Source organism: Vespula vulgaris, chromosome 11 (genome assembly GCF_905475345.1).
Source record: "Vespula vulgaris chromosome 11, iyVesVulg1.1, whole genome shotgun sequence".
NCBI lineage: Eukaryota > Metazoa > Arthropoda > Insecta > Hymenoptera > Vespidae > Vespula > Vespula vulgaris.
Window position 1 is genome coordinate 1968891 of NC_066596.1, and position 11413 is coordinate 1980303.

Here is an 11413-nt window from a genome sequence, read left to right on the forward strand (position 1 = left end):
TTTCTCATTTTCGATATAACAATATTCCATTTAAATACTTCGATACATAGAATCTTATATATTTGGTGTTAAATAATGATACATCGATATTACAGTCATAATAAGATTCTCCTAACATCTACATTACAATAATAGAACACCTTTTTTGGAGCATCATTGAATAAATTTGTACGTATTTAAAGAATATTCAATACACAACTGATCTTCTAATTATATATATATATATATATACGCATATATATACATACACACACATATATATATAAAATTCATATAATAGATTACAATACAATTAATCGTAGTCGTGAATAAATAAGATCGTGACATAACTAGAAAATTCTCGATGTTTATATAATACAGATATAAATACCTTTTTAATGTTCCATATAAAATTTATCTCCTATGTATTAAGCACAAAATTATCTGCCATCACGTAATATCGTATAATTCATTTTAAAGGATTATACTTCTTCAAGTTTTACAATGTGACAATGTAAATTAAATACCTTTAGCTGCTTAAAAAAATACTAAATGCAAACAGATCGTAATAATTGATTGCAATAGAAACATTGTCAATAGATATAAAATATATTAGTTAGAGAATAATGTAAAAAGTGGAAATATAAAATCTTTATAATTAATACGTTAATGCGTATAATTATTAATAATTATAATACTAAAATTAATCAATTTAATTAAAGCTATAGAACATTTCTATTAATTATTAGATTAAATAAATAACTTTACTTTTATAAAAGAAGAAAATTAAGAAAAATGATAAAAGATTTTAGAGACTTATAAATGCATTTGGAATGATAAAGTATAAATGTCTATTATAGACATAAGGTAAATTAAACATTCTGAAATTAAGCTTATAATAGAATACGTAAATGGATAATTAGAAAACGCTAAATGCGTTTATAGGAAGTTCCGTTAAAAGCGAAAAGTAATAGTTCTTGATAAATGTTCATACAGACCATTAAGTATATCATTAACAATAAAATTTAATATTTATGAAAGTTTTAAATTTTTTCTATAATATTTATATTAACCAAAGCTTATATTTTAAGTTTTATAGGATATATATTATTAACCAATGTATAAATCTGTTATTAATATGTAGATAAAGATAAAACCTAGATAATGAGAAAATATATTATCTATTTGATATAGTTTAATGAATAAAATTTCTGATCATATCTCTTCGCTTTTAACGTTGCGTTACGATCATTTGTACACTACACATAATATATAAAAATTTCTCTAAATTATCTATAACAGAAAGCAATATTATAAAACATAACATACATGAAAACGAGAATACAATTAAAGATTAATAGACACTCTGAGAATGTATGTAAATAGAAGCACTATTTGCATATAATGATATGATATGGATAGTTCTATATATAGAAGCAGTCTTAAGATTTTAGAACATCATTGGTCACATAACATAATTTATCATATTTATAGTTTTAAAATACGTGCGAATTCTGCAAATATATAATACACATGGGTCTTTGATTTATATAAATCGATTTAAAAAAAGAAAAAAGAATAAACAAAATTAAAACAAAAAATGAAACACTATCTTCATTTCTGGAGGGAATATAGTTTTAAAATTTGTAATTAATTCGCTGTCATGTCGAAAATTCCATCCATAGACAATTACACAACTAACTTTGTACTTAGATCTAATATGCACTAAAAATAGTTTCCGTAATATTAGTATAATTTTCAGTGCTTTATAAGTTTCGCAAATATTTATATTCTTGGCTTGTACGTTAACGTAACATGGAAACTTTGTACATCCATTTCAGTGCAATCTTGTGGACCAATGGGAACATCGCTAGTATGTACGTCTATACGTTCCTCATTTCCAATTTCTTTGATTACATCTCGGCTACTTTTCAACATTTTTTCCACTGGTTGATCTACTGCGACTCTGACAGTTTTAGTTTTAATAGTTTCCATTGATCGTGACTTACATGCATCAATAGAACGTCCTTTTGCCCCGTTTTCTTTATTTCTACGAGTTGAGCTACGATGCATGCGTGTTTTATCTCTTGAAGATGTTCTTCGTAAACTTGGACGTTTGATTGATTCAGCACTAGCACTTAAACCTCCTGCTAAAGTTCGTATGTATTATAAATTTATTAGTATTCTACAAAATATGAGAAACAATAAAATAATGTATCATCATCACTCCATAAAGCATACCAATATTCCCAGATGATGACCGATTTGAACCACGAAGCACATGCATTGCTGTAGGATCACTATCAGTAGCAGCTAATATTTCTCCCACAGGTGTTAAAAACCATTCTGATCTTGTACGCATACGTGCTGTTTGTCTTTCATGTACCTGATAATAAGAATTATATAAAAAAGTTTCAAAGAATTTTGATACATATAAAAAGACATAAATAAATAATGCATTGTATTTAACCTGTGGTAGATAACTAAGACTTTTAGTACTTTCTGCATAACGATTGATTGCTCGAAGTTCGTCTAATGTCATTCCTGCGTGTCGAGAATGATGACTACCATTACTTGAAGATCGACTGGATGCCTTTACAAAAAGGATAAATCTTTCAAATCTATTCTAAATATTATTTTTAATTATTTCCAATAAATTATGCTTGATTCAAAATCAAAGGTTATACCTGAAATAGACCATTCTCTTCCAAGCTTACTGATAAACGTGTATAACTTTCTAATAATGTATTTTCAGGAATTATCCCTAATGAAGATGTAAGATCAAGAGTTTGTGGTACATGAATTAAAGCTGGTGTTGACTGTGATTCTTCCTGATGTGACATAGCTAAACAAATTATATAATTAGGACGTTTTTATAATATAAAAACGTTTCTAAAAAATAAATTCAATTTTCATATTTACATTTTTTGCTTTACAGAAAAATTCTGTAAATTAATTGTTTTGCTTAAATATACTTAAAGACAGTTTTTACTTACATTCTAGATTAAATTTTAGTCCCCACCTTTCACATTCATATTGCAGCCAAGTCTTTTCAGCTTCAAGAGAGAGTTGTCCTGAAATATATCCAACTGTAAGAGCCCAGTGTGCACTAGTTATGAAATAATACATAAGTTAAAGAAAAGTACTTTTAAGTAATCAACTTACTATATCAATTGAATGCATATATGTTTGTCTACACATGTTCCACTTAGTGATAATTTTAAAACTTACTAGATACTAAAGTATCCGGGGGATATCGAAAACTGAAAATCCAATCCTCTTCTACTTTCAATATTCTTCCAGTAATACGCGCATAAAATTCGTAATTCTCTCTTCCAAATAAATTAGAAACTCCAAAATTGTCTATCATAAACTTCATTACACAGGTGGCAACCTAAGAATATATAATATAAACTACTAAACAATTTCTTTTATTGAACTTACAATAAACATCTTTCATGCTTATATATATATACTTTTAATACATTATTATTATTGTAAATGCATGTGCATATTTGCATATAATATAGTACAATAAAAAAAAAAAGCACATTTATTTTATAAAATTATATAAAATATCTACAATGAAAAAATAAGATATATAATAGAAATATTATTAATTATATACTTTACTTTCAGTTTATACAAAGTTAACACATTAATATTATCTTATATACCAGATACAGAGATTTGCTAGCATTTGCTATTACAATTACTGATTTCATGCTATAAAAACGTAAACAAACAAATAAAACTTATATATTTTGCAATTTGGTAAGAAAATTATATTTTACATTAACATTTATATATATATTACATGGTATAATTATTATCATAAGCAACTTACTGAGACCTCCGCCTGATGGTAAATGTAAGCAAATGCACGATGTGAAAAAATTATGAAATATAGCATAGCTGTGTATAAAACATGATGTACAAATATTGTGCATGCTGTTTTAACTATATTATTGCAAATAGTAAATAATTAGCTAAGATTTTTTACTTGATATATTCTATGAAAAATGATAATATAAAAAAATATTGTATGTAACTATGTACAAGAAACATTGGATCTGTTTTAATATCTTTGCGTATACTATAGAAAATTAATAATGTGTATTTAAACGAATATGTATTATACAATGTGTAGTATAGAATCATAAATTCATGATGATATTTTTATAAGCAGATCATATTAATTTTGTGTTCAATATGAACAAATAATCATTAAAAAAGGAAAAAATAATTTCTGATAGTATTTTATAATTGATTAAATAGTAATTAACTTAGTAATTAACAATGTTTCATGTAAATATTCCATTAAACATACCTTAAATCTGAGAACATCCTCCATTTTAGCAGTTTTTCCATCACTCACACAGCTTTGGAAAAATGAAGGTGCTACAGATACACCTAATGCTTCACTAGACATTCCTGTGCAAGCTCTTTCACTATTTACTGCTACAACCCTGAATGTTCCAAATAATAATACTAACAAACGTTGTGTATATACTGGTAAAGAAGTAATTAATCTGCAAAAATTTAATAAAGTACATTTAATAATTCATTTAATAAATTCATTTTAAAGGAACATTTTAAATAATCCAAAAATTAATAATTACCTATGAATTTGATCTCTTTGCTGTTCCATGCTATCCAATTGAATAACAGTAAATAATTGTTGTTCTCCTTCCTTTCCAAAAACACCACCAGGTATTTTACGTAGAAATTTTTTTAGAACACTTGCTATTGTGTAAACACTAAAGTTGTCCATATTAACTAAACGTCCAGTCTGCAGAAAATGAATAAGCTTTTTCATATTACCCTGATGGCCTGGTGCTCTAAAAACATCTTTCCTTAATGGAGCTTCTTTATTTAATTTCAATATCAGTACCTAAAAAATATGACTATTTATTATAGCATTAATTTAGATTTTTTATATTATTTTTTTCAAAACAAAGCAATCAATAATACATTTGTTCTATACAATTAAAAGCATATACATACCAATAATGGACCAGGTATATCATTTTTACATACTTCATCTAAAGGTACTCCAAACTTAACTCTATAATCATTAATAAAATATATTTATATAATACACGTATAAATTAAAATTTTTAACACATAACTAATACTATCACTAACTTTTCTAAACGTCTCGGATATGGTGGTACAGAAGATGTATGTCCACAACTTGTTACCACATTACCGAGTGTAGCTGCTCGACGATGCATTCTTTCTGTCCAGCTGCTCATTGTATAATACATAAGGATGGCAATATGATATAAGCGATACAATTAAAGAAGTGTACACCCGTATCTTATAAAATCCAATAAATACAGAATTCTGTATTTATGTCATAACTTAGGTCATGTCGCTGACGATAAAAGACTCCATTTCGTCCACCATTCAAGTTATTTATTGATACCTGCGATATCTTGTATCATGACAAGTTCGTAGATATGATCATTCAAGCAGAAACATTTAATACATGCAAGCATAACCTAACCGCATCAGCTCACACATTGCGCGAATGCGGCTAGTAGCTTGCTCTAATGTTTTTATTTTAATCAGATACACGCTTTCAATGAGCGCTAACATTTCAATAATTATATCACACACTGCATAAACAATTTTGTAGGAAAAAATCTAGATACATTTCAGAACAGATCAACCACACCTTCCCTCGTTTCATATCAAAAAATCAATATGGCCACGATAGCTTTATAAACATTTGTCAAAAGTGAATTTAGCCATCAGCGAAATTGGATATTTTAGAGAGTAATCTACGCGGAGAAATTCTTTCGTTCGATTCTTCTTTAACATACTAGATAAAACTAAAGTCTGACTTAATTGTTTTACAACATATTTTAATAAGAAACCAATAGTAACAATATAAACTTTATTGTCGCAGATTGAAAATCCTGCATAAGATTTAAATGAACACATAATAACACATTTTATCTATTGCTATAGTTTAGAGGTTATAAACTTTAAACTTATTTTAAGATTAGTGTGTTCTCAAAATTACGAGATAATTGAAATAATAAAATGTCTACACGATGGTAAGTATAAACAAAAATTTTATATGTTGAATTGTATTATTAATCTAAATATTATTTCCAATAAATTATTGTAGGTATCCTATGTATCAAAGAGGAAATCCACAACTTAGAATTTTTTTGCCAAACTTCTGGTTAAAATTAGTTCAACCAGAATATAAGCAACCCAAAAATATAGTACAATTTCAATGTTCTATGGAAATGTCAAGATATGATGTAGCAAATTATTTAAAAAAAATTTATAATGTAAAACCTATTGAAGTAAGAACAAGAATAGCACTTGGAAAAATTAAACAACTTCATGGTAATCAGTATGTTATTAAAGATGATGATGTCAAGATAGCTTATGTTGTTCTGGTAAGCAAATTAAAAAACTTAAAAACATTGATATTATTAAAAATAAAATCAATTAGAATAATGTATTTAGATAAGAACTTTCTCTTGTAGGATAAAAATCAATCGTTTACATTTCCTGATCTTTTTCCAAAAGACGAAAGCAAAAAGGAACCAACTTTGGATGACACTAAAAAAGAATTTCAATCATATTTAGCTGATTGCAAAGAGCCAAATACTCCTGGATGGTTCAGAATTTAGGTTTTATATTTTGATTATATTTTATACATTAGTGTGTAATCTAGAAACAAATACAATGAAATCAGTTTAGTCCTTAGTAACACATAAAAGAATTGTCTATTGATAATTATTTTTTCATTTTGCTTAAAGTAAGCAATTCAATGAAAAAAATAGATTTCTAATGTGAAGTAATATTGTACAGATGCATTCATTGTAATTGTCATGAAATCATGTGCTTGATAACATTGAATGAATGAAATAAAATACAGCATTTTACCTTTAATTAAATATCCAGATATTTTACAGAGCACAAAATATATCTATTATAGTGCCTGTCACAAATATATCTCTTGAAAAATTCATTTTCTATATACCTCTACCTTTTTGATTTACATATTTATACATTTTTTATAAAACTAGGTATATAAATATTCATTTCTATTTATACTTCTAATATGATAACATTAACCTTATAAAATAATTTAAAAAACTGTAGGTATAAATACTATATTGATACTATCCTTATATTGATATTTTAATATTGTGCATTTTTATTTAATAAAACATAATCATGTTTTTGCATTGATAAATCATTCTAAAAAAAAATGATTGACTAGCCTATTAACAAAGATATATTCAGAATCGTTAAATGTGAATACCCGATAGTTCTTTGTTTACATCAAGGAAGAGTTTCTTTAATGAACAAATATCAAGTAAATTGCTTCAAACAACAATTTTATTATCATATTAAACCATTTTTGACAAAATTTTTACTTCTTAAAAATGTGCTAACAATGTAAACTATTCGACATTAAGTAAAAATTGTTCATTATTTTGTTAAACTTTTTTGTACTTAAATAAAGTTTTTTTTTATAAATCCTTTTAAATCAAATACTAATTCATATTTGGAATTTTATAAATATTGAAGACATGGCGAAAAGGTGATTTATATATGTAGATAGTTTTAAAAAATTAAAATATTAAGAAGAAACAGTAAAAAGATATAAAAATAAAATAAAAATGTAATAACAAAAAATAAATCATATTTTAACCATTTGCTGAGATAATCACATTTTTAAAGTTTTAAAAATGTTTAAAAAAAAAGGACAGCAAAATAGATTTTCTGATAAATTATTAAAAAAAAATGTCAATGTTGAAATATTCTTTAGAATGTTGTTTAATAATACTAAAAATATTGTAACGTCTTTTTAAATAATAATACGAATTATGAATTATATTTATTAATTATATTTATGCATTTAATTGCAAATTATTGATCAAACTTGATCGAAAAAATGATGTCCGGCATAGAAACGGATAAACACATAGGCAATTCTCATTTTTCTATTACTTATGGCAGGTAAAATATTTTATATTATTATTATTTTACGTAATTACATTGAAAACAAATGTTATAAAAATAGCTGATATCTTTAATATTTAAGTAATAATTATTTATCAATGAAAAAACGTGCATACATATATGGAATTTTGTTTATACATACAATCATTATGTTTCAATATATATTGTAATATAATTAATTGATTTTATGAGATACTTATAAATTTTTATAGAATAGCGACACTTGGAATGGAGAAGACTAAGACTGCGTTTTGTACAGATATAGATAAATCTGTGATAGTGCATAATTTTGAAAAAAGAGGTTGGTCACAGGTTGGTCCCCAAGATGATTGGAATGTTTATTGGTAATTTTTAATAAAAAAAATTTGAATGAAATAATGAAATATATCGAATTACATTTAAAGTAACTATTTCATTTTTTTTCTTTGTATAGGGCAGCCATACAATCATGTAGAAATATTTTTAGCGTAGAAACCGGATATAGAATGAATGATAATCAGTAAGTTTATTTAATTTTATGTTACTCGACACTTAAGATTTAGTACGTCAATCTTTTACATTACTTTTATTTTAAATTATTTAGGATTATAAATCACTTTCCGAATCATTATGAATTGACCCGAAAAGATCTTTTAGTAAAAAATATTAAACGTTATCGTAAAGATTTAGAACGAGAAGGGAATCCTCTTGCAGAAAGAAGAAGTGGATCAGGAAAATATCTTCATTTGGATTTTATACCTGTTACTTTTGTTTTACCAGCAGGTAAATTACAAAATTTTTTTTAAATTATTTTTTTAAATAATTATGATAAATAATTATGACATTGTTTTAATAAAATAATTTGAAAAATAATTAATATAATACATGTATATATTTTAATACTATATATTTGATTAATATAATAAATATCTTAATGATTTAAAAAAATAATTTTATATCATGTGAAGCAAATATATAAAAATTTTAATGATTAAAAAAAAAAACATTTTTTTAATAGATTACAATATGTTTGTGGAGGAATATCGAAAGTCACCACAAAGTACTTGGATTATGAAACCATGTGGGAAATCCCAAGGGACAGGAATATTTCTAATAAATAAATTGAGTAAATTAAAAAAATGGTCACGGGAAGTTCGAAACCCATTTAATCCAAATCTTACCAAGGAATCTTACGTTATATCTAGGTATATACTAAATAAATTAATAAATAATTACTTAAATGTTCTACCAATTAATGAAGCAAATGAAATTATCTAGATACATAGACAATCCACTTTTAATTGGAGGGAAAAAATTTGATCTCCGTTTATACGTTCTTGTCGCATCTTTTCGTCCATTGAAAGCTTATTTATTTAAACTTGGTTTTTGTCGTTTCTGTACTGTAAAATATGACACCAGTATTCAAGAATTGGATAACATTTACGTACACTTAACTAATGTTTCTGTACAAAAGCATGGTGTAAGTAATTTCCTATGATTTAATTGCAATTGAAAAAGAAGCACAATTGAAAAATTGAAAAATTAATTTTTCATCAAATTCTTTTTTAGGATGAATATAATAGTATACACGGTGGAAAATTAAGTTTACAAAATCTACGTTTGTACTTGGAGAGTACGCGAGGGAAAATTGTAACGGAAAAATTATTTTCAAATATCTCTTGGTGCATTGTGCATTCGTTAAAAGCTGTTGCACCTGTAATGGCAAATGATCGTCATTGTTTCGAATGTTACGGCTACGATATTATTATTGATAATAAACTTAAACCATGGCTCATCGAGGTAGTTTTCTTTTACATTTAATTTATACAGTTTATATAGAAATGCATAATAAATATTTTATGTCCAGGTCAATGCTTCTCCATCACTAACATCGACAACAGTAAACGATCGAATATTAAAATATAAATTAGTAGATAATATTATATCTGTAGTTTTATCACCAAGTGGAATACCTGAGTAAGTAAATAGAAGTATTTTCGTCGATATTAATTTAAAAGATAAATTTATTGCATACAATTATTTCAAACGTATCATCAATATTTTATATATATATATATATTTCTTTTTTTTTTGTATAGTGTAAGATGGAATAAACGTCCACGTCCAGAAGCATTAGATAATTTTGAACTACTTTTGGACGAAGAACTATCAATACAAGAGGAGAAAGTCAATTCAATAGATAAATATCGAAATTTATCTGGCAAATGGAAATAAATGATATAATTATAACACATTGGCGATATATTTATGCCTTTACACAATGGTTTTATAAATTAACATAAGGAAATCAATAAACCAATATACGTAATTTCATTAATTTAAAATACATTAATAAAAATTTTATTTTTTGTACAAATATCTTACAAACGTACAGCGCTATACATTCATACAAATGTAAAAAAAATATAAACAATGATTTCAGTCTTCAATACTAGACATTATTAATATAATACGATAGATTCCTTCAAGGCAATGTAAAATGGCAGTGCGAGGTCAGAATCTTCAAGACTCTTAATATATTTTATACAGGATTCGATAATTGTGCTATACATTATAATGATACTATTTAAATGATTATGGCACAATTTTCTAATTGAGCTACATTTACAGGAACAATGAAGTGGACGATGTGTACATCGGATAAAATTTTACGTAATCGTTATTATACGTATTTCATATACATCAGACCTCAAAATATTTAACGAATATTCAAATATATTTATGATGTATTAATTGAAAATTTTCTATTTACATATTACATAGTATAGAGAAAAATTCTCCTGCATATTACAATATAACTACAAAATGGTTTTTCGTATGCAATCGTTTTACTGTTACGATATATTTGATATTTCATTCATGCATCCTTATCTTGTATGTACAAATTACAATAACATGGTTCAATTTATATCTAAATATTTTGTAAATTTTTTTAGGCGTTCATTACTTAAAATACTTTTAATATTATTAGCTTATTAATGTAGATATCAAATAATGCTTGCATGCTGCCTTTTTTGTATTAAATTACTTCAAAACCTGATATGTTTATTATTTCAAATAATGTGTTTAATTCTATATACTTATGTACATGTATGTATCAGAAGTTAAGACTTTCTATAAAAGAACAGAGATCTCTGATCATAAAATGAATAATAAAATATATAATGCAGCCTTTGGTTGAATTCTACCGTACCTAAAAAACATGCGGATGTGCTTAAGAGCAATAATATATAATGCTGTATATGTATATGTACAAGTGTATATACATATACTTAATCATATAGAACAATAATAAAAATAAAAATAATAATAATAATGTCATAATTAACAAAATAATAATAAAATCATATACCATAATATAGAAAAAAAGAAATATTATCTATTCAAATAGAAATATTATTGAATTTTAATTGTGAGTATTATCTTCAGGTTT

The 11413-nt window shown here is 25.3% G+C and overlaps 3 protein-coding genes across 5 annotated transcripts; 2 read left to right on the forward strand and 1 right to left on the reverse strand.

Annotated features, from left to right (window-relative positions):
• Nucleotides 1-35: 35 nt before the first annotated feature.
• LOC127067813 (uncharacterized) lies at nucleotides 36-5707 on the reverse strand. Of its 3 annotated transcripts, none has more exons than XM_051003173.1 (11): nucleotides 5128-5707; nucleotides 4987-5047; nucleotides 4602-4873; nucleotides 4310-4511; nucleotides 3827-3838; nucleotides 3211-3373; nucleotides 2976-3053; nucleotides 2667-2824; nucleotides 2450-2572; nucleotides 2221-2365; nucleotides 36-2126 (listed from the first exon to the last, which is right to left on the reverse strand). In XM_051003173.1, the coding sequence occupies exons 1-11, from the start codon at nucleotides 5247-5249 to the stop codon at nucleotides 1765-1767; spliced, it is 1698 nt and encodes a 565-aa protein (XP_050859130.1). In that variant the 5' UTR covers nucleotides 5250-5707; the 3' UTR covers nucleotides 36-1764. The 3 variants fall into 3 exon arrangements, with proteins under 3 accessions (XP_050859130.1, XP_050859129.1, XP_050859131.1); XM_051003172.1 differs by having other exon boundaries at nucleotides 36-2129; nucleotides 5128-5695; XM_051003174.1 differs by lacking the exon at nucleotides 3827-3838 and having other exon boundaries at nucleotides 36-2129; nucleotides 5128-5695.
• An 82-nt stretch (nucleotides 5708-5789) lies between these two features.
• On the forward strand, nucleotides 5790-7504 carry LOC127067816 (probable 39S ribosomal protein L23, mitochondrial). Its single transcript, XM_051003177.1, has 3 exons — nucleotides 5790-6047; nucleotides 6122-6401; nucleotides 6492-7504. The coding sequence occupies exons 1-3, from the start codon at nucleotides 6034-6036 to the stop codon at nucleotides 6636-6638; spliced, it is 441 nt and encodes a 146-aa protein (XP_050859134.1). The 5' UTR covers nucleotides 5790-6033; the 3' UTR covers nucleotides 6639-7504.
• Nucleotides 7505-7683: 179 nt separating this feature from the next.
• LOC127067815 (polyglutamylase complex subunit TTLL1) lies at nucleotides 7684-10205 on the forward strand. The gene is made up of 9 exons (XM_051003176.1): nucleotides 7684-7977; nucleotides 8193-8324; nucleotides 8414-8479; nucleotides 8564-8742; nucleotides 8978-9164; nucleotides 9238-9439; nucleotides 9529-9759; nucleotides 9827-9936; nucleotides 10059-10205. The coding sequence occupies exons 1-9, from the start codon at nucleotides 7913-7915 to the stop codon at nucleotides 10192-10194; spliced, it is 1308 nt and encodes a 435-aa protein (XP_050859133.1). The 5' UTR covers nucleotides 7684-7912; the 3' UTR covers nucleotides 10195-10205.
• The last annotated feature ends 1208 nt before the right edge of the window (nucleotides 10206-11413 follow it).